This window comes from Bombus affinis, chromosome 7, assembly GCF_024516045.1.
Source record: "Bombus affinis isolate iyBomAffi1 chromosome 7, iyBomAffi1.2, whole genome shotgun sequence".
In the NCBI taxonomy this organism is placed as follows: domain Eukaryota; kingdom Metazoa; phylum Arthropoda; class Insecta; order Hymenoptera; family Apidae; genus Bombus; species Bombus affinis.
Genome location: NC_066350.1, coordinates 3,863,601 through 3,889,882, shown reverse-complemented (window position 1 = coordinate 3,889,882; position 26,282 = coordinate 3,863,601). Strand labels below are relative to the sequence as shown.

At 29.4% G+C, this 26,282-nt stretch overlaps 4 protein-coding genes and 2 long non-coding RNA genes across 17 annotated transcripts in view; 4 read left to right on the top strand and 2 right to left on the bottom strand.

The window, feature by feature from the left end:
* LOC126918500 (uncharacterized) overlaps positions 1-10,976 on the top strand; it is a 32,584-nt gene extending 21,608 nt beyond the window's left edge. For 5 of the 6 annotated variants that reach the window (XM_050726447.1, XM_050726444.1, XM_050726445.1 and 2 more), the window contains 15 exons: positions 632-821; positions 1,219-1,586; positions 1,982-2,210; positions 2,328-2,476; positions 2,872-2,966; positions 3,059-3,232; positions 3,610-3,807; positions 3,908-4,177; positions 7,658-7,831; positions 7,905-8,103; positions 8,202-8,425; positions 8,637-8,856; positions 9,035-9,155; positions 9,244-9,458; positions 10,533-10,976. In XM_050726447.1, coding sequence (XP_050582404.1) covers positions 632-821; positions 1,219-1,586; positions 1,982-2,210; positions 2,328-2,476; positions 2,872-2,966; positions 3,059-3,232; positions 3,610-3,807; positions 3,908-4,177; positions 7,658-7,831; positions 7,905-8,103; positions 8,202-8,425; positions 8,637-8,856; positions 9,035-9,155; positions 9,244-9,458; positions 10,533-10,687 — 2,981 coding nt within the window. In that variant the 3' untranslated portion in view covers positions 10,688-10,976. The remainder of the gene's footprint in view (positions 1-631; positions 822-1,218; positions 1,587-1,981; positions 2,211-2,327; positions 2,477-2,871; positions 2,967-3,058; positions 3,233-3,609; positions 3,808-3,907; positions 4,178-7,657; positions 7,832-7,904; positions 8,104-8,201; positions 8,426-8,636; positions 8,857-9,034; positions 9,156-9,243; positions 9,459-10,532) is intronic. The other variant, XM_050726443.1, reaches the window with a different exon arrangement.
* Positions 10,977-11,162: 186 nt separating this feature from the next.
* Positions 11,163-14,161, bottom strand: LOC126918508 (small VCP/p97-interacting protein). 3 transcript variants are annotated; one of them, XM_050726486.1, is made up of 4 exons: positions 14,010-14,161; positions 13,256-13,342; positions 12,428-12,595; positions 11,163-12,168 (listed from the first exon to the last, which is right to left on the bottom strand). In XM_050726486.1, exons 2-4 carry the CDS (start codon positions 13,319-13,321, stop codon positions 12,154-12,156), a joined length of 249 nt encoding a protein of 82 aa, XP_050582443.1. In that variant the 5' UTR covers positions 13,322-13,342; positions 14,010-14,161; the 3' UTR covers positions 11,163-12,153. The 3 variants fall into 3 exon arrangements, with proteins under 3 accessions (XP_050582443.1, XP_050582442.1, XP_050582444.1); XM_050726485.1 differs by lacking the exon at positions 14,010-14,161 and adding an exon at positions 13,403-13,625; XM_050726487.1 differs by lacking the exon at positions 14,010-14,161 and adding an exon at positions 13,442-13,625.
* Positions 14,162-14,240: 79 nt separating this feature from the next.
* On the top strand, positions 14,241-14,983 carry LOC126918510 (uncharacterized). The gene is made up of 2 exons (XR_007711351.1): positions 14,241-14,604; positions 14,704-14,983. It is a non-coding gene; the product is annotated as an uncharacterized LOC126918510 (long non-coding RNA).
* Positions 14,984-15,572: 589 nt separating this feature from the next.
* Positions 15,573-17,809, top strand: LOC126918507 (retinol dehydrogenase 11-like). 2 transcript variants are annotated; one of them, XM_050726484.1, is made up of 5 exons: positions 15,573-15,606; positions 16,471-16,706; positions 16,797-17,032; positions 17,109-17,406; positions 17,511-17,809. In XM_050726484.1, the coding sequence occupies exons 1-5, from the start codon at positions 15,588-15,590 to the stop codon at positions 17,682-17,684; spliced, it is 963 nt and encodes a 320-aa protein (XP_050582441.1). In that variant the 5' UTR covers positions 15,573-15,587; the 3' UTR covers positions 17,685-17,809. The 2 variants fall into 2 exon arrangements, with proteins under 2 accessions (XP_050582441.1, XP_050582440.1); XM_050726483.1 differs by lacking the exon at positions 15,573-15,606 and having other exon boundaries at positions 15,698-16,706.
* Positions 17,810-18,107: 298 nt separating this feature from the next.
* LOC126918509 (uncharacterized) lies at positions 18,108-20,970 on the top strand. Its single transcript, XR_007711350.1, has 2 exons — positions 18,108-20,523; positions 20,616-20,970. It is a non-coding gene; the product is annotated as an uncharacterized LOC126918509 (long non-coding RNA).
* Positions 20,471-26,234, bottom strand: LOC126918502 (UV radiation resistance-associated gene protein). 4 transcript variants are annotated; one of them, XM_050726458.1, is made up of 10 exons: positions 25,345-26,234; positions 24,840-25,044; positions 24,098-24,685; positions 23,165-23,337; positions 22,848-23,074; positions 22,619-22,789; positions 22,400-22,542; positions 21,595-22,330; positions 21,431-21,497; positions 20,471-21,355 (listed from the first exon to the last, which is right to left on the bottom strand). In XM_050726458.1, exons 1-10 carry the CDS (start codon positions 25,447-25,449, stop codon positions 21,164-21,166), a joined length of 2,607 nt encoding a protein of 868 aa, XP_050582415.1. In that variant the 5' UTR covers positions 25,450-26,234; the 3' UTR covers positions 20,471-21,163. The 4 variants fall into 4 exon arrangements, with proteins under 4 accessions (XP_050582415.1, XP_050582412.1, XP_050582414.1 ...); XM_050726455.1 differs by having other exon boundaries at positions 21,595-22,542; positions 25,345-25,466; positions 25,546-26,234; XM_050726457.1 differs by having other exon boundaries at positions 21,595-22,542; positions 25,345-25,466; positions 25,702-26,234.
* Positions 26,235-26,282: the final 48 nt, after the last annotated feature.

Genomic DNA, 26,282 nt, shown 5'->3' with positions numbered 1-26,282 from the left:
ATATTTAACAACAATTTACAACCTACTATTCAATTTTGAAATTCGGAATTAAAAATATAGTGTTAGTATGCTTCGTATATATTATATTAAAACTAACATAGTAAATACCTACAAGATACCTTTTTTGACTAATTCTAGATCTCAGAGTAATTTATATCAAATTGCGTAATATTCTTCCTTCTTCCTTTCTTCTTAACATAATAGTTGATATTTTTAACATTTTTGATAAATCATCATCTTAGTTCTTAATTTTCTTAGTTAATTCCACTTTTCAGAAAAATGAAAATGAAATCCACATGTGTCGCATTGGTATAAAAAATACAGATTCATAATAATATGACGAAGATTATACCGGAAATGCAATAGATATTCAGCTCATTTAAATCCTGACTTCATACAATTAAACTTATTATATATTAAACTTATTAACAATAAACTTTAAATTCAGTTTTATCAGTTTATAAACGGGTAGAGGTAGATAACAATTAAGGACTAGAGCAGCAAAGTACTCTCTCTAATTTCTGCAAGAACATAAACTTAATGAGATTGATCATTTATAGGAAATTTTACCATTGATTTAAATATTTATGAATTTATAAAAGAATAATTTCAATGGGAAATATCATTCTAGGACCACTGGAATTAAGAGAGCTCACATTTGGCGAGCAAACCCCATGTATCACACGCATAAGAATGGTAGATTATGCGAACAACGATGACGATTGTCAAACAAGACAAATGAAATTGTCAATCGAAGCTGACTTACGCCTCGATTGCGAGCAATTTCGTATGCTCATCACAACAAGACTATTTGGAAAAGGGTTAGTATGTAGTATATCATCTACATGTATAACAAATGTACACAATTAGTATAGAAAAGAAAGTAAGATTCGATTACATTCGTAATAATTTCAGAAGTCTTCAATTTTTTTCGTTTTAACAAAAAGAGAATATAGTTCTCGAAAAATGAAATCCGTTGCTACTTTTCTTTACTACTACTACTTACTAATTATACTTTGCACGAGAGAAAAAGATATTACAAATATTTTCGAAAACCATAAAATAATGTAATATAATTAAAATATTATTATTTTTATTTTTATTATTATTATTACATAATTGAAAAATATAATTTTTTACTTACTGTATATATTACTTACTGTAATAGCTGATTCTCTGATCTTATTACGTTTCAAAAAGTTTAATCTGGAATTAAAGGGTTGGCATGGACATCGATCTGGCCGTGGAGAAACTGTCTCTCTCGGGTACCATTCTTGCCACCCTAACTCTTGATTCCATGGCACCGTTTCCTCACGCAACATCTTTAAGCGTGAGCTTCTTAGAGAAACCGGATGTTTGGTTCAGCGTGAGAATCTTGCGAGCAGTACAAATGATGGAATTACCTTTAATTAAGACGTGGATTCATGCGGTGGTCACGGACGCTTTAGCTAATTGGATTGTCGATCCGGGTCACTTAGAAATGAATCTGAGAGCTCAAGAACGACCTGGACCCAGATTCGATTCACTAACTAATTCTATACCACAAGGAGTGCTTACCATCGTTTTGTCTCAAAATGGATGTTCAGGTACTGCAGATTATCGAAACGATTTAATAAACAATAAAAATATACAAAAATCTACGGAATCTACATATTAGTAGTACGAAAAGAGGATATATCAAATATTCAAAAGAAAAAAAGAAACATGATAGAAAAGAAATTAAAATCTTAAGTAATGAATAGAAAATATTACAGTTTAATAGCAAGTACATTTTAAAAGCAAATACAAATAAGTTTATGGTTCAAATGAAATCTTAAGCGCAACCATGAAACTGCAAAATGCGCAACATACAGAAAAGTCGCGTATATTATCTCGTAAAATAATATTATATTACAATTCTGGAAATATAATTTGCTGTTTCTCAAAATGCTATTTCACAAAAAGAAAAAAAAAATTAGTATTTGCGTTTTTTAATTCATAGCTCCCATCATCGCGGACGAAGTGAGATGGCTCGTGGTAACATTAGGAGATCAAAGACGAATCGCAACTCTTTTGAATTCCACGTGGAACGAGAACATATCTTTCTTAATGAATGTCTTGGATAACGAGAAAGTCTCTATCAAATTAAAAGCAAAACGACTTGTCAGCACCGTCACACTGGCTCAGTTCGAACTCGCGCTCGGAGCATATAATTGGGATAACTCACAAATGTAAGTTAATACACAGCTTACAAATCAGTTACATCAGCTTAAGACTATAGAAAAAGTAACAATATGAACTGGAGAATACACATTTATATACACAATTTTAACATTTTCATCCGAAAGTATCGAAACCGTATTACAACCAAAGAAACCGTCCCGGACCAGTGCTAACATTCCAAACATCAACGCCCGATTAGAATATACTGCGCTACCAAAACTGGATCCAGATTTGCCACAACCGGAATTAATAGAAGATAATTCATACTTGTCAGGTAACTGAAATTTTTTATATCTTTATCTATTTCTATTATATTCCATTGCTGACCAAAATCATTGCGTAATTTTTTTAACCGATGTTATTCTATTTGATATTTTGAGTGTCACGAAAATATACCAACTAAACGCAAAAGTCAGGTAAAATAAAACAAACATCGTAACATTGGTATTTCAAATTCGTAGCATTCAGACATGATCTTTTACTATCCCATACTTCATTTGCCTTTATTAAAATACGACACACAATTATTAATCTATATATTTTTTGTCAATTATGTTTCAATATTCTGATACTCTGCATTACCATTGAATGATGATACATATTTGACAAATTTGATGTAACTCGTTATGTGTATTCGTATGTAAATTCGTGTATAAATATCATTTTCAGGAGTACTTGTCGTTTATATTCATTCAGCGGAAAATCTAAATAGTGGCAATTCCCACTGTAATCCTTATTGTATATTATTCAACAATCGTAAAAAGGTACGCTTTTACATATCCCTTATTATGAGAGAGAGACTTGTCAATTCGATTTCCTATTCTACCCATCTAAATACTGTTTATTTAACATTCAGGTAAAAACAACGCATTACATTCGAAGCACTACATCGCCGTGTTGGGAATCGAGAGCACAATTTCTTGTTCAAGATTATACTCAAGTGTCTCTAAGTTTTGTCGTATACTCTTGGAATATATCCAAATCGATTGATGGTGATATGCTTGGACTCGCTATATTATCTTTATCTCAAGTAAGATTGCATAATTAATATGCAGAAATAACATTTTGGTATATAAATTTTTTGACAAGTATTTCAGATATTTGTTACATAGAATACTTGAAATTACACTTCAAAACATATCATAAGATGTGAATGTTCTTTTATAGTTCATCAGAAACACGAATAATATACATCATTCAACTTCAATTCGCGTCGAGATAGAGCAAATATTCTAAGAAATTTGTTCCAGAAGAGAAGTGCAATTTCTTCTACTCTTTATATATAGTACCTATCACTTTATTTTTACTGTATCGGTGTACTAGTTCTTTACACATCTGTATAATTGGTTTTATTTGTTTTCATTGTACTACACGAATCTAATTAATTAACAATATGTTTTTGTTTAGGAAAATATATGGACAGTTAGAAAAGAATTGATCCTCAGTGGATCGAACATTACGTCAACAATGACCGTTTCTGTATTATTCTATCCTGTTAAAAGTATACAGCAAATAATCACCAGCCGAAGAAGTAGTTTGACTTTTCCAATATCAGACGAGGAGCCAAAATCTAAAAGAAACAGTCTACCGTGGATGCAACAGGCAGTTAGTACAATCGATGAAAACAATTACATACGCGTATTTATTAACACCGGTATAAATGATACTTCATCTTTACTTTCTTACGTATTATCTGTTTCTTCAGAAATTATTATTAACTCACAAGGATATAGATCCCGCCTCATCGGATGTATCCAGTTTACTTTCCACTGGAAGTGGACTAATGGAAGTGACACTAATACGCGCGAAAGATCTTGTTGCGAAAGATCTAAATGGTTTCAGCGACCCTTTCTGTGAACTGAAACTAAATAATGAAACAAAGTATAAAAGCAGCATAAAGAAGAAAACACTGAATCCTTGCTGGGATGAAAGTTCCATCATGGGTTTGCCCAAAATCGGCGAAACTTTGGATGTCGTAAGATTTCTATTTATACAGCGTATTTAAAAAAGGTCCGACGCTTAAATTGAATTTATAATATTCATCAAGAGAAATATAAAACGTTTGATCGATACAGGTCCTAAAAACAATATTTTCAACGCAAAATCAACTTTCATTATTAGCGTTCGATATTATGAGTAAGCTTTCGCAATATATTGAATATACAAACTTAGAAGACGCGAATATAGGATAATATAGCATACATCTTCATATTTCTAAATATTCGATATACTATCCTCCTATTTCTATATAAAACTGATATTTGTGGATACAAGTTCCTTCCATACCATGTATTTTCTTTTCGTTATCGTAAATCCGGCACATTATTTATCGGCGATGAGTAGACCAAAGCTTTTAAATGAGTATACGGCTATAGAGGTATTTTTTTGACTGTATACGCGCTCTCATTGCAAATACCATACACAAAATGCATTTTCATGTTAACACATTTCATTTTCGACTCTACCTGCACTGTAGAACCTCGAATCGGCTTAGTTGGAGGACGCAGCCAAGATAAATTGATGCCCAACGGATAATAATCGAACCCCCAAGGAAAATAAGTGAAAACATGTTTTCTATACCAAAACAAGCTTTTTATTTTTTAGAAGATCTATTTCCTTTTACAATATATAATTTATATTTATTTATAATATAATTATTTATTATATTGTGTAATCAATTTATTTTTTCAATTTCGCACATACATGTGCTTTATTACAGCAACTTTTCAATCATAAAAATATACATATACAAGCGTTTGTTATTAGTAAACAGAAGATTTCGGATAATCGCAAATAGATTAATCGAGGTCTTATTGTACATTAAATGTGTTGCGAAGAAATTCATTCATGATACCGAACATTAAATAATGAATAAGGTAAGTGTATAGATCAAACTCAACATCTTCGACTTCGATGATTTTTTAATATGTGATGGGGGATAGGAGCATGATTCTGAATAAGTTTTTCCTATACATATCACTAACGATCGGTCTTAGTTTCCAAGATATTCGCAAAACATAGTCCGGTACCACTACAGGTAATTCTGCCTATAGCTGTGTTTGCTGTAGCAGCTACGTTAGTATGTATTAGTTGCCGGTAGCAGGCCGTTTATCTTCTGTTTATAAATGAGGATTGGGCGAGCTTAAGCAACCGGCTACCAATATTGATGTACTGCCACAGATGCACAACTATAGGCAGAATTCATTGTAGTGATACCGATTTTTTGCGAATATCTCGAAAACCGTATGCGATGCCGCCAGTTATATATATAGGAAAAAATTGTTCAGAGTGATGCCCCACCATTAAAAATCCACATATCAAAATACCGAAATGGGATAAATTGAGTTCGATCTGTACATTTGCCATAAATAATGAAAACCAATTTTACATCGAAAGAATTGCTTTTAGAACCTATGTTGATTGAATTCTTTTTACTCCTCTCGGTGAATACTACTAATTCTTCAAGTATCGGCCTCTTTTTTAACATTCTGCACTTTCTCATAGTATAGATATGTATTCAATGAATGATAATATTAATAAAATGGCAATATAAGACAACGGCATAACCGTAAGAAACCGGAATAGGCTATAAGGACAGGCTACACATCAAATATAACGCCGCGGCAAGAACCGTACATCAAGAACTCGCAATAAAGTATCAATTAATACAAACACGCACGCCAAATTACAAATATACATCCGAAACATACTTGAAAACCGATAACTATAGGACAAAACAATACACACCGATAAACAATTACATGTAGTGGACTCCATATCACATTTATAAACAAAAGAGGAAAGAAAATCTATGGAAACAAGAGAAAGTGACAATAGTATTAGGTCATCCCATAAGTTCGTGCCGTTTTTCGAGCGGTTATATATGTTAAGATCGTTTACATACCTTTCAGTTTCATGAAAAAATGTAATCCCCCTCTCGTTGTACAACTTCTTCCCATTTTTCTGGTAGGGCCATTATTCCGTCTCGATAAAAGTTCTCTTGTTTTTCTTTAAAATAATTTTCTAAGCTATTTTTGAGAATGTCAATATTTTCAAATTTTTTACCTACTAAAAAGTGTTGTAATGCCCTGAACAGGTGGTAATCAGGTGGGGCAATGTCTGGGGAATATGGGGGATGTGGTAAAATTTCCCAATTAAATTCAGACAATTTTTTTTGCAACGCTTTTCGCGACATGCGGTCTAGCGTTGTCGTGATGGAAGATAACGTTGTTCCTATTTATTAAACCTGGTCGTTTTTCAGCTAGTGCTTCCCTTGATTTTTCCAACTGAGTGCAATATTTGCCTGAATTAATGGTATCACCACTAGATAAAACTTCAAAATAGAGTATTCCTTTATAATACCACCATACACACAAAAGAACTTTACGTGGATATAACCCTGGTTTTACACAGCGTTGAGATGGCTGATTTCGTTGGGACCAGCTACGTTTCCGTTCAGGGTTTTCGTGAAGTATACACTTTTCATCACTAGTTACCAGGCGTTTAAGGAATGGCTCATGTTTATTACACGCAAGTAATGACATGCACGCTGTCGTTCGTTCAAGACGGTTCCGTTCCGTAAATTCATGGAGCACCCAAACGTTCAACTTTGACACCATCCCCATTTTTTTTTAAACACCTATGAATTGTTGTCTTAGGTATTTTCAGAACATTTGACATCTCTTGAACTGTCAAATTTCGTGATTTTTCAACAAGATCCTGAATTTTATCTTCGTCTGTCTGAGGAGGACGCCCGGAGCGTTCCTCGTCTTCTAAACAGAAATTCCCAGCTCTAAAACGTTGAAACCACTTCCTACAGGTGCTACATGAAAGCGCATTTTCCCGTAAACAGCACATATGTTTTTTGTGGCAATTGTTACAGAATTTAATTTTCGATATTCATATAACATGAGATGTCGAAAATGGATACGCATTTCACTCATGATTTTTTACTGTTAGAAGTCACTGTGTTCACTATATTACGATCTTATACCTACGAAAATCTGCTCTAGCCTGTTCTCGATCAGCTAAGCTCAAGTGCATTGATCCCTTATCGCCGTATGTTTATAAATCGACACATGAAATGTATACACAAAAGTCGGCACGAACTTATGGGATGACCTAATATATTTGTTACAATAGTCATATCCGTTACAGGTATCACAAGAAAAAAATTTCTCCAACCACCTTAAAACAATAGGTATAAACACACACATTCATCCAAACATATAAAAGGTTACAATACTCCAAACATCAACGATAATCAAACAAACACTACAGCAGTAACAGAAGAGCATATGAATTGGTGTACAAGAATCCGTCATACAACCTTTAAAATCACAAAAGCGTGAATGAAGATAGTAATAATTTAATTAATTATTAAATGATATTAATAATAATAAGTAGAAAGAAAAGAATAATAAATACGATACTTTTATGTTATTTTTTCACGTAGGTATTATGGGATCATGATACTTTTGGTATGAGGGATTATCTTGGAAAAGTATCATTGACTCTCGATGACATTAGAAAATTATCAAGCAGCGATCAGTCCCATTGGTTGGTGTTAAGGGAAACCAAAACGGGATCTGTAGAGTTGAAAATTAAAGTTTTATCCGAAGAATGCGAGGTACATATTACCACATTTTTGTTTCGAACAAAAGCAACATTTCAAACTACCTATTTGATATTTTTTCATCTAGTCTCAAAGCACATATGCAGCCAGCAATATCAGCGAAAGTTCAACCCAATTAAATATTGAAAGTTCTGAAACGGCGTCAAACATTATAAGAAGACCTTCGATGGAAAAGTCAAAAATGAGATTGCATTTAGACGTTGTACCACCACCGCCGCCCCCGCGTACAATTACCTTGTTAAAACCAATTATTTCTAGTCAATCCGGTGAATTACTTTCCAAGAGTTTAACATAATATAAAATTTGTATAAAGGCTTTTTTATCTCGTTGATTACTTATTTCCAATCTAAATTATTTGAAATAGACAAAGCTAGTATTGGAAGTAAAGACTCCAACGAAATGAATGGAACCGAGAATTCGTGGGTACCTAGTGTTGTCACAGAATCCATAACGGATGTAATTGATGAAACTGACACGTCAAAGTTAAGAGAGCGACCATCTCCTCACAACAGTTTAACCCCAAGTCCAGAACAGAATTTCGGCAAAAAATTACCACAGTATAACAGTTTTCGCGTTATGAAACAAAAGGTGATCATAATAATCAATAAAGTAAATATTGTCCAATCTGCATACATATATGTAATTAATATATTTATTCTTAAAATCGAAATACATGTGTACAATAACATTGACTTGACAGACGATAATCTAAAATATTACTATAGCCGATAGCGTAAATAATAAAATTGAAGGTTATTTAAATTATTTATTTATCATTAATTATTATGAATGATTTTAGGTGAAAAGAGGATTAAAACTTCGTAGATTTCGTTCTGAAGTAAATATAGAGGACAAAAATGAGTCAAAAGGCGTAACATTGAGTTTGGAACCTAGAGGTGGAGGAGAAGCTGATGCTACAGAACTTTTACAAGGATCTGGTTTAGCGCATGCTATATCACAACCTGATATGCTTGGCAGAATAAGACAACCTAGTCCGCGTTTAAGATTAAGACCAAATGGTACGTAAATTTTACAATTAACATAGTTATGTTAACAATTAACATAGTACATACAATAATGTGCTTTGCTTTGTAAGATTTCACGAAATTAGACATCATATATTGTATCAATGACTGAACCTCTAACATGTCATGTTTATGTTACTTATATGTATAACTAACACATTTATTCAATCAGAGTTAAAAGTTGTCAATGGCACTAAAGAAAAATACTCGGGAATAGAAGGAAAAGTTTTACAAGCTCAAGGTCTTCATGTCGCACATATTGCTCAACTATATTGTCGGATAAAGCTTCAAATGTAGGTACTTATATATATATATGCCTACGGGCACAAAAATATGAATATTAATACAAAAAATAATATAAAAATCCTTTATATTTATTAGATGTACCAGTCCCGATAAGATTACATCTTCGACAAATAGTGGTAAAACATTAGCGAAATCTCGACTTTTACCTGCAATGCCTAACCCACAGTTCAGTATAGACTTTCACATAGAAAGTGATAATGTTCCCAGGCAGTCCTTGTTAATATTTGAGATCAGAAGTGCTAGTAAAGAATTATTAGCTAGCCGGCGTATCACTCTTCATGAATTATTAGGTAGGTTTAAATAAAATTTACTTTGCACTTTGATATAAAAGCTAGTTTGAAATGAGTAAATAAATAACAATCCTTACAAGAAGGACCAAATACTTTACATAACTATCATTTTAACTGTCTGCTAAACTATCATCACAACAATAAACTTACTATGCGCGTGCATTATGATAAATTTATTCGTTATGTCTTACTGTGTCTGTAGATATTTAAAAGTTTCAAAGAATTAGATCAAATATGATACAATACATTCATTGATAGAATATACTTTTCAATATTGTTTAAATAAATTGACACGTCCATCTTCTACTCGGAATATCTATAAAAGCACTTTTATCTTGTACCATATTAAAGTAAGTATTTTAAAGTGAAAGTGACCTTAAATCCATAAATCTTTTCGCTCTCATGTATGTAATACGAAAATACAAAATTGATATGCAGGGTATTTTAGATGGGATAGAACAATTGGGCAGAGGCTGATTCTATCACGAAAAATAAATGAAAAAAGAATACATTCTTTTTATTTGAGATTTCATTTTCGAGAAAATTGAGTTCAAAAATTCGTCGAATATATGTGTGCGTACAGTCGCCAGACTGAATGCATCAGCATGGGCATTTGTTGACGAGCCAATATCGGCATTGTACTGTTTCGGTACAGCTACATCAACGATCGAAACCGCTCTTCTATGATCGGCGATTCGTTGTTTAATTATTTCCCTGTGATATTGATTATGTTAGAGTTTTTATTATTTTAACATAAATTTAACACAAATTAAATTTAAAATAAATTAAATGCTAAATATATTAATACAATCTTGTTACCCGTTCACAAGCAGACGCTAACGCTTTGTTTGTGGTCCGTGCTGAACACGTTCAGTCTGATGGATGCACATGTACTCGACGAATTTTCAAACTCAATTTTCTCGAAAACAAGATGTTAAACTAAAAGATTTAATTTTTTTCTTACTTTTGCTTAAAGAATCAATTCCTGCCTTATTTTACTACCCTACTTTGAGATACCCTGTATGTAGTATAAAATTTGAATATGTAAATTTTTTTCTATATTTACATATGTAGGCGTTTCCGCGGCAACTGATGAAATTCATACATGGTTAGCATTAAACAATGGAGCATCATTGGAAGTACAAATGGTTCATGGAAGAGAACTAAAAAGTAAATCCACAAAAAAACTTTTTCGATCCTGGTCAGTACATCGGATAGGAAAAATATAAAACATTTTTAGCCAGTGTTATAAATATTTGTGAAAATTATAATTTGCCAAACATATATATGTAAATTGAAAAATCCCTCTTGAAACAATATGACATGATAGCGTATTTACGAATACGTTTTACATTTTACATATTTTATTACGTGTACATATATATGTACATAAATAAACTTACTAATATTATCTCAAAATGAAAATTGTAACATTTGTGTTTTGTACCATAAAGTGTATACATATATTTCATTTTTCATTATAAAACAATTTATAAAAAAAGCTATGAAGATAAATAATTATCTTTTTCATCATTCCTTTAACTATAAATTAAGTAACAACAATTCCTCCTTAGTACTTATAGTATTTCACAAACTAATATGTATTTCTTAAATAAATCCTATATTTGATCTAGAAAAGATTACAAACTATACATATATTTGTTGTTAATGCATAGTAATATGTACTCTAAATAACTCGTTGAATATATATAAACATTTATTTATTTTCATTAATTATACAATTCATTAGGCTTTTAATTATAACAAATAATTATACCCATAATAGCTCCATACAAATATTCTTCATTTAAACATTTATTTTTTCACTTTTGCTGTTAACAAACTTATTTATACATAAACGTACATTTACATTTAATGACAGGTATTATTATGATTACTAACATTACAGCCAGCCTACACTGTACATCATTTTCAATGTATCTATCACATTATAGAAAATAAATATAAATTAGTTTTATATGTATCATTAGCCTTGTATTTTTTACACAACCACATGTATGTATTATTATTATCAAATGAAATTTTACAAGTGACTTTCATTTTTAATTTTCTTATTAAATATGCCACATGAATAAATATGAATAAATATATTCTAGTGTGTGCTGAATATTATGCAATCTTAATAAAAGTATATCCAACAATAATAACAAAATATAAAGAATTTGATCATGATGATCTTATATATATATAGTTAAGATATATTGTTTTGTCAAACATTAATTAGATTATTAAAACATCAGACGTTTGTGATATTGATATATAAATATATATCAGGATGAAAAATATAAGTAATATTAAAACAAAAATCATTAGATTAGATGTAATAATAATTATTCATAATATAGCATATATTTTTGTGACACACTTAGTCACATATTACAATTACATTTTTAATTATATATCATAGAAAATATTGGTATAATTAATATAAATATTTAAGGCACTATAAAAAACATAATCTATGAAAACAGATATACGTCTATATATGCAAATGTATATATCTTTAAATATTTATATTTCGCATAATGCAGACCTACATTACCTTCTTTGATTTCTATCAATAAACAGTACCATATAAAATACACCTTTTGTACATTGTATATATTCTTAATAATTCCAACTTGCATATTTTTGAAAATTTGAATATTGCAGCAAATTCCATTCAGGATTATGATTAACTAATTTGCCACTACAATAATAAAAAAAAAATTATTTATACTATATTTTTTTTTACTTAAATTTAATTTTTAAAAATTGCAAAATCATCAAATAAAATAACTATTAGTATTTTAGTTTTAAATATAATGTAACAATATATACACCATTAAAACAAAATTTCTTTCTTTAATACAATTCAATTCTGTGTCAATTTGACAATTTTTACTCAATTCTCTTAGTTAAAACTTTAGAGATTCAAATTCTTTTCTTTAAAAAATTTAACATCTTACCTTTAAATTATTTTGCATATTCCTATTGCCAACTTCTTCTTGGCGCTTCTCACGTAATTGATCTAGCCTTTCTTGCCTTCTAACAGCATCAGTATTTTTAATACCTCGATTTTGTTGTTCAGCAATTCTTCTTTCTGCAGCTTCCATTTGCTTCCTTCTCCTAGTCTCCTAAACATAAATGTATGTGTTATGTATTATATTTTTTGTAATCATCACTAAAAGTAATATTTAAAAGTATCTTTAAAAAGATCAACATTATTCATGTCTTGAATTTCTTTACTACTAGTTACTGTTAATTATTGTTCTTATTGTAACTAAAATTAATGCCTTAAAATAATCCTTTAATGTTTGAAATGAAAGGATATTTCACTATTATAAATATTTATTTAATTATTGTAAAGAATCGCAACCTAAATAAAAACATAATATGTTTTTTAATATGACAAAAATTCGTTTAAGATAAATTTTTAATACCGCGCACAACAAATATATATGTATGTACGAAAAATGTAGTATTGTACAAAAATTGAACATGCAATGACAATTTAAAATATTAATATATAAGAGAAAAGATATTTATAAAAACAAAGATGTTAAAGTAACAGTTACATTAATAAACTTAATGTTGGTTAGAGAAGAATATATATATATTATATTAATAATATTAATATATATATATATACATATATATATTAATGAATATATATTAATATATATATATATATATATATATATATATATATATATTAATGAAAAAGATGTTAATAAAAACACTGTATATGTACTTAAGTACATATTACTAAATAACCTCCAATTTTTTAATCTTACCAAATCTGGTGTTAAATCTTCGCACGAAGATGATTCTTTGCAACAAGATAAGCACAGATTTCCCATGATAAATGCAATTAGTTTTTACTACAATTAAAAATTAAATTATTTATACTATAATTTTTACACTACTTTCAATAAACATACAACTTTTGACGTGTATGAATGATAAGAGTTGTCATTTACTATGCTCTGTTCAACGAGAAGTTAGCAGAAGTAAACAGAACGACCATGTACTAATCAACTGACAGATATAAGGGGCATCAGCTACTGGGTGGTAGATATTGAGTTCAGGAGCGGATTTAGTTATTGGGTTACTGTTAGGACCATCTTCAACTTCTGGTATTTATGACACGGACATTTATGACAGACAGTAGTGTCAAGAACACGTTACGAAGTATAAGGATAAATTTATATTTTCTTTATCATTTAAAAAATTTGTTAGTTGAACAAGGTATTTCTACTGATTTATCAAATACAATTTCGCAATCGATATATTGAGTAGTCCCTGCGTAAACGCTTTGTTGTACTTATATAAGAACCAATTTCATCGGAGCATCGATTATCTACTGCAATATTATATAGCATTATTTGTGCATATTGTTTATTGTACAGTAGTATATTATACATTGCATTATTAGTTTTATATACATATATAAGCAATTAACACAAAACTTTTGCGTCAATTATGTATACTCATTTTAAGAATTCCGTCCGGAAAGCAATGCCTGAAAGTTGTGAATACGCTCCTTACCAGTCATATACGTCTGTACCTCTGCTGACTCTTCATGTTGAACAGGATATATGTATATATGTATTTTTTTCAATCAATAAACAAATAAACCTATTGTAGAATTATCACTAAATCATTTGCAATGACATATGTAGGATTTCCTTTCTGATATATGGTACCAGCAATTCCACGTTGAGTCTAAGAATTTTACTTTAAATAAACTAAAATTTTTTATCAGAGAGGAAATGAGAATGCTCACGACCGTAGTTCTAGTTGTTTCACAGTACAGGTGCTGCACCATGCGTCCAAGTCTTGAAGTTAACTAAAGTTAGCGTATATAACAGCCTATAAAATTAGGGATCTGCTTTGTTTGGTTGCACACTAGCACAGACAAGAACCTGTTGAGTTCCACGCTACAATTGTACGGTTCTACGGAAAAGTTCATATCCACTTTTCTCTTCGAGATAGACAAGTATGAGAATGACAAAGTGGCGGAATAATGAAACTAATTGTGACTTAAAAAAAAGAATATGAATCCCGACATCTTCGTCCGAGAACAGGACATCTGACGCAGAAGGCGAGGGTGCAGTTTCCTGTTGACCGCGGAAACTTATTCGTAAGATAAAACAAAGCGATCACTATGAAGTCAGCGTACAAAACAATCGTGTTCCGATTTCCACAGTTTCTGAAGAATCAATTTCTTCAATGATTCTAGGAGCATCCGAAGGAAAGTTTTCCGTTAAAACTGAGGAAGATCCGTGCCCAAGAAAATTAAAAAAGAAGAGCGCAGGACTCAAGAGTTAAGAGGAAGGGTGAAGAGCAGTTGGAATTTCCTCGAAGGCACAAATTTATATTTGAATTCTTTATAAGATACTCTATTGGTATAGAAATATGGGACACACATATTAGGGAAACATACATATTAAGTATATCTAATATTTTTTAATGTATTGTTTATTTTCTTTATTTTTTGTTAATAAATTATTATATTTTGACATTTTGTACTATTTCTCACCCTTTTATATGTGTCATCGTTCAAAAATATTGTGTTTTAATAATTAATGAAGTAAACAATTAATTTCTCTTTCTTTGGCAACTTACAATTAGTTTCATTATTGCATTATTTGTCATTTTCATATTTGTTTATCTCGAATAGAAAAGTAAATACGAACTTTTCCGTAGAACCGTACAATTGTAGCGTGGAACTCAACAGGTTCTTGTCTGTGCTAGTGTGCAACCAACAGGGCAAATCCATAATTTTATAGGTTGTTATATATATACGCTAACTTCAGTTAACTTCAGAACTTGGCCGCATGGTACAGCACCTGTACTGTGAAACATCTAGAACTACAGACGTGAGCACTCTCATTTCCTCTTTGCCCAAAGACACTACAGTTTTGAATAAGGTAAGCGGAAGTCGAGAGTATCTAATTACTCTTCTTTGTGGACCAATCAGGTGCCATCTGTACGGTCCACTCATTAAATGAAGCATGAATAGAAGCCGATATGGCGTCATTGCTAACCTGTAAAATACACTAAGAATGCTGCGTACACATAGCTTTCGTGTTCCTAAAGTTAATATTTGCATTTTTAGATAATATGCATCAAAAATTATTAGGTGACAGATAAAAAAGAAAATACTTTTATGTCTAATAAATCAAAGTTAAATCATTAGAAATGAATATAATACAAAAGTAATGTTCTTATAAATATGTTAATATTGTTATAACTGCCAATAATAACAATTTTAGAAAATACTTTTAGATGAGTAATCGTTCCATTGTACTCGTCTGTAGTACTTAGATATACTTAATTTACTGCCTTTACAATTAATATATGTTTCTATTCAAACATATATTGAATGGAATAGTATTAAAAGACACAAAATTTTTTACGTTTAATATTTTAATCATTTATTTATGAATAAAAACTTTAATCAAATAACCATCCAATTATCTAATGAATACAAATCACATACGTACCTGCACGTACGCACGCCTGCACGCATAATGCATACATATAACAGATCTGTTTAATGATAGAAATAGAGTTATCGTTATTGTACACATTTGTTTAAAATATAAATTTTGCATTAATGGCTTTATAACAAACAACGAATATCATATAGTTTAATTGAAATAATTATTATATTAAAATATAAAAAAAGTTTATTATGTGTAACGAAGATTATGATTATTGCTCAAATATTTATTTACAATAGGTGACCAGGTGTAATGCACTAAGACAATACATTAAGACAAGGTGTAATTTGTGAAGTATATGTGTATAAATTTAATATCGAAGTATGTGATAAATAAGGTTATTTTATAAAACAAAAATATAGTGTTAATTCATAATACGGTATTGGGCATAAATTTTGACAAGTCATTGTATACAAATAAATATTCCTTAATTCATACACATGTTGTAGTTCGTAAAGCAAATATGGTATCTTCATGGTATTATTTCATTTTACCGGTAGTATTACTTATTGGATTACTTCGAAAATGTCGTGAACGTACATGGGGAAAATGTAAAAATACAGACAGTTTACTCGGTCGAGTATTCATTGTGACAGGTGCAAATTCTGGAATTGGTAAAGAAACGGTAAAGGAATTGGCTAAAAGGAAAGCTACAGTTATTTTAGCCTGTAGATATTTACAAACCGCACAGAATGCTATATCTGACATACGTACTCAAATATCTACTGGAAAACTGGTAATATTAGTTCCTAATTATATATTTCTAGCCCATAATTAATATAACAAGTACAATCTATATCTGTAAAAAATATTATTAACTTTTCAGGTACCAATGAAATTAAATCTGGCATCGTTTTCATCCATCAGAGAATTTGTTGCAGAAGTAATAGAAAATTTTGCGGAGGTTCATGTGTTAATTAATAATGCTGGAGTATACGTTCCTTTTAAAGAACATGCTTTAACTGATGATGGATTTGAAATTCATTTTGGAGTAAATCATTTAGGGCACTTTTTGCTTACAAATTTACTTTTGGAACATTTAAAACGGAATGGACCAAGCAGGTCTGTCATAAAGTAAAACATTTACTTCGAAATACAAATTTGTTATTTACTTATTTTACTTTTCCTTCAACAATAGAATTGTTATTGTGACATCTAAACTTTTTGAGTCTGGAACAATTGATTTTTCGAATCTAAATGGTGAAAAAGGTTTGGTAGTCAAAGGACGTATGAATCCTGCCTATTGTAATTCAAAATTAGCAAATACGTATTTTGGTATTGAACTTGCAAAACAAACAAAGAACAGTGGTATTAATGTATATATGGTTTGTCCTGGATTTACTTACACAGGATTATTCAGAAATGTTAAAAGGAGTTGGTTTCACTATATTATTTTTTCGCCTGTTGCTCTGTTATTTTTACGTACTGCAAATCAGGTAACTGTCTTTATATGTTACATATCATTTTTTGTGGGATTATTTCTTATTTGATTTATTATAATAGATATTCTATTACATTCATATTTATATTTTTGTTACAGGGTGCACAAACTGTATTACATTGCGCAATAGAACCTTCCTTATCTAATGAAAGTGGTCATATTTACCGTGATTGTAAACTTTATGTTTCAAAAAAGAAACTAGACCATGATGTAGCACTGCGTTTGTGGGATGTGAGTGCAAAACTGACTAAAATTAATGAATCTTTAAATTAAATATTTTAATGTATATTATATATATTATTTTACTTTTAACATAATTAATCACCATTTTATATATTTATTTTTATATGTAAATATTATAACGCAATAATGTAGAAAAGATAAAGACATTGCCATAAGATATAAGATATATCTATAAGATTATATATAAGATATATAAGATATAGTAAAATATTTTTGTTTTCATTGTTACAAATAAAATATCTTATTGTATAATTTTTTAAAATACTAGAATGTTGAAAATGTCGTAAATTTTATTGAATCCTCTTAAAATTATAGTAAAAGTAAAAAAGATCTTCAAAAATGCCAATAATAAAAATTCTTATATTTTAGTCTTATAGTATAATATGTATTCAATACGAATTATTCCACATATGAATCAAATTACAAGAAAAGGTTTTTTATATATAATGTTGTTTTTACATTCATTATTATACGTTGAGTAAGTTAATATGTGTATCTACATATTTTGACATGTAACTCATTGTGTACGTAGTTAAATAGAATACTGTGAATAGTAATCAAGAATACTAAATAGAATAATTTGAAGATACCATGTCAAACTAATCAAATGTGTTTACTAATTTTATATTTCATAATTCAAGAATGCTTGATTTTTTTATTTATATCTTTTCTATTGAAATAAGTTACATATCAGAAAATTTCAATTTTGTCTTCTTTTTTTATTGAGTATCAGTATTTTTCATTGTAAATTGTTAGTTATCACATACTTAATGTTATTACATACGTATAGTAAATAATGCTTTAATTGGTCCTCTTATAGATAGTTTATATAGATATTAAAATTTTATATGACAAAAATGGCAGATGTAAAGTTTGGACACTATAGTTACTAATCGATACTATTGGATTCAGATGTTCAAGTGTTTTAAATATTATATAATTATTTTGAAACATTATTTTACATTACAAGAAGAAACTGTTATTAAGACAACTTAATAATATTGGCTTCGCACGGGAATGTATAACAATATCGGCTTTAGATAGTAACATCACAATTAAAAAAATATAAACATACACTGATCTCTATATTATGATATTAATTCTATGTTCATATAAGGATCATTATTATGAAAATTTTTTCTTATTTAGCTATTTGATATTATATAATTAATAAAAAGTACAATTATTAATTGTACGACCCATACAATACACACGTGCCCTTGACGCATATATGCACAAAAAGATTAAATTTACACATTATACGAAAATTTATTATATGTAAATAATAGTACCTAAAATGCACATATATACAGGGTGTCTCATCTCATATTAATATCTTGACTTCCATCCCTATTACTATCTATAGCGAAAAATGTTTTAGATAAAAATTGTGGCTTCGAGGGAGGCATATCTAATATTATGTCTTTTTGTAGATGGGCGCGAAAAGGTTATGTGAAGGTCAACTTTATCTTTTTAAATAAAATAATATATACTTTTTAATACGTTGATAGATGTAACTAAACATTCTCTATAAAAGAGTATTAACCCATATATATATTGGAAAGTTATTAGTTTATGTATTTTTTTAACTTCTATTTTGTAAAAGCTACCGTAAGAAAGATAATGAAAACAAATACAAAAGTACACATATTATTACTTATTAGTGCCTTACATCTTTTCTTGTTTTTTATACGATAGGTTTTATAAAAGAAAAGTTAAAATGCTTACTAAACTAATAGTTTTTAAACATAAATAATTTTTTACAGAGAATGTCGACCTGCATCGATTAATGTATTAAAAAATATATGATTCCATTAAAAAAAACAAAGTTTTTGATGTTCATGCGCTCACCTACACAAAGTCTACTAACATTAAATATACATATCAAAATATACCTGTCTTCTTTGAAACAATTCAACTTTTATTTGAAACATTTTTCGCTATAGGTAGTAATGTATGATATAAATCAAAATGTTAATATCAATGTCAAGTGAGCGTGAGGTATCTTATATATATATATGTATGTATAAACAAGAATCATCTTGAGATGCAACAGGCGCGTTCATCTAAAAACAAGATTTGTGACCGTCACGAAATGTCCCCTTCGAAAACAAATAAATTCTTCTTGAAACACCTTTTTGAATAACAAATACCTAGTTCAGGAAATAAAATTTCAAATGGGACAACCTGTATATGTATGTACATGGATTTATTTTAACTGAAATCGATGGAATATCTTGAGATATAGAAATTATCAAAAAAAATGTTTTTAGAAAAAATTTTTTGGTATAAACAAAGGGGACATTACATCGCATAAATAATCTTTTTGTTGGTGCAATAATAGGGGAAATTTTTAAGTCAAATTAATCCTTTCATTCGATAGAATACAATGGCATTTATTGATGCGAATTCAATGATCTGCCGTTAAAGTAATTTTATACATATCGTACAAGTATTTGTGAATTCTTAAGGAGTCAATTGACATCTACTAAGCTGCTCGAACCGGCTGGTTCCAACGTCCCAACACGATGATCGTTCTTCAAATTATACAGCACTAGCCTGAAAGTGGTTGGAACACAATTTCAACAACAAATAGATCGATTGTGATGGATCAGATCTCGTTCCATAATCTCCATGCGAACTTTTCTCGTGGGATCACTTGAAGAAGATAATTTACAAAATAATCCGGAAATGTCTATAAATTACAAAAAAGGATTACAATCGCTTGCAGGAAAATGACAGAATAAATATTGAAATATTTTTAAAAGGAATCTTTAAAAAAAGAGTGGATAGATATGATTTTGAACATTGGTGAATACATATAAAGCAAATTTTTAATGATTATTGTTGCTGCTTTAATTAGTTATCAGTAAGTACAAGTTAACTTCTTTCATTTATGCCATCTTGAATGATCCTTCATTTTCCGTACTTGTTATAATAGTGATATCCTTTTAATTGTAGATTGCACATATCTTCTAAGAAACATAAGATCAAGGAAGATAAAGGAGCATCACAGTAGAAATATTGCCTGTCAATTCGAGAAGAGAAAGTTAATAAGAAGAAATTTATGACATTATGCTAAATAATCTCATATGGTGGGTCATTGATATGATCTCAATAAATGCCATTGTATTATGATTAAAAAAGTATAGACTCTTCTCCGTTACTTCACTTACCTCAATTGTTAATTATACCTAACAATCGAGGAAACGCGATATAAATATATGATAGATATTTTTAAGACAATCAACAAATATAATTCATTCATTTTCTATTTAACAAAATAAGTAATTAAAATAAATATAAATTTGCTTGCCTTCCTTTTTTCTTTTATAATGAAAAGAATTTATGAGACCGCTACATTCTCGATTTTCACATAGTAATAATAATGTCCATATTGATCTAATCTTTTCTATACAACATGCAGTGAACTTTTGTTGAGTCTGGTGCGTTTGGAAACCAACTATTACAACAACAACAGCGCTTTGTTCAATTCTAGAATGCAAATACTACAGTCGTGGTTTCATAACTTTAAAACTGGTTTTCTTATTAGCTAAAGCTTCAGTGCGTGCATATACACTTTCTGAACTACGTCTAATAATATCTATGTATTCGTCTGATGCTTGAAAGTCACATTTGTTTGTTTCATCATACGAATAACAATCTGATTTCTGTGCTGTTTGCATCAATTCTGTTTCCACCTGAAATATATAAAAAGATAATTATATCACTTTACCCATAATACTTTATAGAGATTTTTAAATAAATCCACATACCACTGATTCTCTACTTGTGTTCTTGTGGCACAAATTTTTAGAATGTACAGAATCTATTCGATCTTTTCTATATATATATATAGAAGGAAATAATTTAGTTATTCATATTTTTCATATTTATATTTTGTTATCTTTGTTACATACCTATGGTAACATGTACTTACTTCGATTCAGAATTATATCGTTTTCGAGACGCAAGATATTTTGATGAAAGGTACTCTTCTGGATAACTACAAATAGAACTTGTTCTTTCTTTCTTTTCAGTTTCTTCATAAGCACAAGATATTATATCATCTAAAGATAAGCACGATTTAGTAAAATGTTCTTTTCTATACGTTGAAGTTTCTGTTGTAACTGGCATATGTTCATGATCACTACAACTTTTATCACTAGCTACCATTTTAAGATTATCACAATCTTGTGGAGCTTCATTTTCTAAATTATAATCTTCGCTGTGCTTGCCATTTTTTAAAGTATTATCTACAACATCATTGATATTTATTAAGATTTCATTAATAATTGAAATAGATTCTCTAGCTTCATCTTTCTTAATTATGTTGTTATCATTCGAACTATCGTCCCCATTTTGACTACTAGTAAGTGCCATTTCGCAACTACTTATAGAATTCGAGCTTCTATCTCTTATATTTACAGGACTGTCAAAATTATCTGTAATGTTAGTTGACTTTGACACTGAAGTTGGTATCATGATTTCAATGTTATTTTCTATTGCAGTTTCATTATTTACTTCAGAACTGTTTTCAACATTTGTTATATTATTTAGAATAGCATTATTTAAAGTTTCATTACTACTATTACTTGACCTATCTTTTACTAGTACCAATGTTTTATTGTCTATGGCACTTTCTTCTGATTTACAAATTCGTTTTGATTGACTGCCTAAAACAAGGGATTGCACAGGTTTATCTAAACCTTGATCCAAAGAAGAACCGAGAGAAGATTTTATACTTTTTAATTGGCTCATAGATCGTGAAGATCGATGGCATTTTTCAAAAATTATTTTTTGCATTGGTGGTGTTATACTTTGTTTACTATTTCCAACTTCGATATCCAAAGATGAAGTAGAGTATGTTCGTTTCGAATTATCCAAACTGTAAAAGGAAAGATAAATTTTGTGAAATTAAAAAATATTTTATATCATTTAATTAAAATAGAAATATAACATACTGTGATTGATTTGGTTTAATATTTATCAGAGTAGCAAGATTTGGAAGTGTTGCCCTTAAGTCCGTTGTTGGAAGGCCGCAGTACCATCTTAATTGAGCTATATTTTTATTTAGTAAGTAAACAGCATACCGAAATTGTAGCTTATCTTTACTTCGAGCAAATAAAGGAAACCTAAAACGATAATTATGTATTACAAAAATTAGAAAGATGAAGAAAGTAGAATACTCACTGTCTTTCATTGTCAGGTAAATTTTCTGTAATATGATCTATAACTTTACTACGTGATCCATAGTGTATAATAGGATATCTAGTAGGTATGTTAAGAAAATTGGCGATCATTTGTGTAGTATGTGCAACGAATCCCAACGCTACAGCAACTACAGTATCATTTGATAATTCTAAATCTTCGCTATCTGGTAAATGAACATCATGTATTCTAAATTTTCCATTTCCTCCCTGTGTAGCATGTAAATACATTAATTTATTTTGATTCACTTCATATTATTCTTTTCTAAAATTTCACATTCTATCAAATATCTTACACACCTGAGAAATAGGATATATTAAGCTTAATTCTGAAATTAATTGTCTTCTTCTATGTGCAAGTTGACTACTCAATTGAATATATGTTTCTCTTGTATCTATTTGATTTTGTCGCCATTCATGTAATCTTTCAATATCTTTATTCAATTCTCTATACCTTTCCATTAAATCAGAACCTGATTACAATAAATGTGTTAAAATTATTTTACTGAAATTATAATACACACATATATAGTCTCAGCTATATGGGATCACTGAAATAACTGCCTTATTTACAGAAAAACTTCTAGGACAAACTATTTCAAGGAGTACATATAATGGTGGAAATAACTTTTTCTCAAGATTATTTTTCGATTATCTTTTTTTTTTTTTAAGATTTCAAGGTCATTTGTATACTTTTAAATGGAACCCTTTTATTCATACATATACTCTTTTATTCATCGATTGATAAATTTGTTTATTCTCTATACAAAAGTATTAAGGTACTTGGGTCTGAAAATGTTTAGTTTAAAAGATATTTTAACCTTAATTTTGTAAAACTTGGCATATGAAAGACAAGAAGAGACACAAAGTGATACTCTTGTGTCAATGTTTTTCTTGTCTTTCATACATTACATTTGATGAAATTAAAACTAAGAGATCTTTTAAGTTATGTATTTTCCAACATAAGTATCTTAATACTTTTGTGTAAAGAATGAAGAATAGCATCCACTGGTGAAAAAAAATTTAGAGTTCTATTTAACAAAATACTAATTAAATAATCTTAAAATCTCATAAAAAGAAGCTAAATTTGAGGAATTATATGTGCATCTTTAAATAATATCACTTTGTCCTCAGAAATTTGTTCATGCAATGATAAATAAGACAGATATTTTGGCGATACCATTTAGCTGAGAGATTCCATATATTATAAGAATATCACTTAAAAGCTGATACCATAGTCTTGATTTTCTTCCATAATATTAGAATGCATCTGATTTAACACTCTTAGTTCTCCCATTTTTCTTGCTCTTTCTTGTTCTAACAATTTTGTTCTAAATTTTGCTACCTCTAATTCCTTACGTATTTTTAATATCTCTGCCTTCTTCTCTCTGCTCACTTTACGAGGTTGAAACAATCTGTTTAATGAAGATTGTGGATACTTTGATGGATGAAAGTTATCTCCCGAAGCAATTTGTATCCGAAGTGTTTGTACCGATTCCGTTTGCTGTTTTAATGCTTGCATTTTATTTCTTAAGCTGGTAAGCTTACTCACTGTATAACTATCTCTTATTTCAGATGCATTGACCTTTATATGTAGATACCTTTTTAATTCAGGAGTTTCAATGAAACAATATACTGGAGTGAAAAAGCCACCATGAAATTGAAAAATTAGAGAATTTTCTTTCAATATGGTTTCTAAATTATTTGATAGTTTTGGGCCTATATATGCCAAACCAGTAAAAGATATGCCCCATGTAAATATGGTTAGATCAGTAGTTGCATTATTGATGATTCTCCTTTTCCACAATCTTACAATGACTTCTATTACAAAAAATAAAGAAGAAGAGATAATATATTATAAATTTAATTAGAATTGCATATTGTAGTTATAAATACATTATATCCCAAAGCACCAATTTTAGTCACCTATGAGTGCATGATTATTTTTGAGGTACTAACAGATTATAAAGCTCACCACTGGCAGTAGAATAGCTGGTGGCATATATAGTTGGTACTTCTAAACTTGACCATCTTGGATTTGTATTATCAATTGCCTCGCTTGTATATATAGGAGAGGACATACTTGTTCTATGTAGGGTATAATAAAACCAGCAAATTTCATTATTTATATCTGTTTTCAGATTGCATCCTATTATTTGTATAAGATTCCTAAGTCTTAACTGAAAATTATATGTTCCATAAAATAAATTGGCATACATTAATTTTATTGTATAAGCAGATATAATGTTAAGACATAAATAACTATTATTATAATTAAAAATCTTATTTCAAAATAATTAAATTGAATAAATGATTACATACAAAATTAAATATGTCATCATTGTAATTGATAACTTGTTTGTGTTAAAAATAAGATATATGATCATATACGCATACTTTCATAAATACAGTCATAAATTTATAACTTATGAAATTTTATAAAACTGAGAATGGAATAATCATTTTATGTGAATAATTACCTGCTGTGTAGCAAGAGGAAGCCAAGATTTATATCGTGGAAAAATGCGAGGTTGTAGAGTTAAGTCCAAATCTCTAACAAGGTTTTTCGTCTCTGAAACCTCCATTGTATATCTTCATAATACTGCACAAATAATATCATGAAAAAATAAAATAACCTAATGATAGAATATATTACGTGACAAGATTTAATTAACATTCACACTTATAATGTGCTTTGAGGTTATATTCTTATGTCTACGTATATTTAATGCTTAAGTAGATAATAATAAATAATATGGAATATAATATCTTTGCATAAGATTTTAATCTTCTTAATTCTATCTTTGACAATAATTATTCTTTTTAACTAGACATACGTCCGTTATAAAACACTGTCATTTCTTAAATTTTGACAGCTCTTTGCATTGACATTTCGCATATATCTCTATGTTCATTAAATTCTCTGATCAGTCATCTCTCAGTACCGCCAAGTATTTAAATTCGAAGTTACTTTATAACTTCTACAATTTTTAACATAAAGTCCACTAACACAATACAAGTAATACATTAAATTTAAATTTAAGATCATTGTCACAGCCACAGCCTACTTTAGATACAAGCCGTGGTGACAGACATTAAATCCGACAACAGTGCTCTACCAGGCCTCTCATCTCGATATAATGTAGAAATAATCTAGTAACTATGGCCTCCCGCGATTTTATGAAATGTTTATTTGTAATTTGTAGCACCTTCGTAGTATCATGTGGCGCCATGATGAAATAAATATCAAAATACAGCAAAACAATTATAGTTCAATGGAATAGAATGTACAATAATATCTATCTGATTTAGTATCGGCTTTCCACCGCAATACAATTATAATACGTCAAACATTAAGTAACTTCATATCATGGCCTGGAAATATACAAAATACACTAGAAGACAATCAATTCTTTTG

What these genes read in the sequence shown, in the direction of transcription:
- LOC126918502 (XM_050726455.1), bottom strand. Translation starts at nt 25,449, where the DNA reads ATGGAGGTTTCAGAGACGAAAAACCTTGTTAGAGATTTGGACTTAACT. An exon ending in TAATATATCCTATTTCTCAG is followed by an intron (nt 23,075 to 23,164) that starts GTGTGTAAGATA and finishes CATGCTACACAG; the next exon opens with GGAGGAAATGGAAAATTTAG. An exon ending in ACACAAGTAGAGAATCAGTG is followed by an intron (nt 21,356 to 21,430) that starts GTATGTGGATTT and finishes TATATATTTCAG; the next exon opens with GTGGAAACAGAATTGATGCA.
- LOC126918507 (XM_050726483.1), top strand. Translation starts at nt 16,434, where the DNA reads ATGGTATCTTCATGGTATTATTTCATTTTACCGGTAGTATTACTTATT. An exon ending in AAACGGAATGGACCAAGCAG is followed by an intron (nt 17,033 to 17,108) that starts GTCTGTCATAAA and finishes CTTCAACAATAG; the next exon opens with AATTGTTATTGTGACATCTA. An exon ending in TTTTACGTACTGCAAATCAG is followed by an intron (nt 17,407 to 17,510) that starts GTAACTGTCTTT and finishes TTTTTGTTACAG; the next exon opens with GGTGCACAAACTGTATTACA.
- LOC126918508 (XM_050726486.1), bottom strand. Translation starts at nt 13,321, where the DNA reads ATGGGAAATCTGTGCTTATCTTGTTGCAAAGAATCATCTTCGTGCGAA. An exon ending in AAGATTTAACACCAGATTTG is followed by an intron (nt 12,596 to 13,255) that starts GTAAGATTAAAA and finishes ATTTATGTTTAG; the next exon opens with GAGACTAGGAGAAGGAAGCA.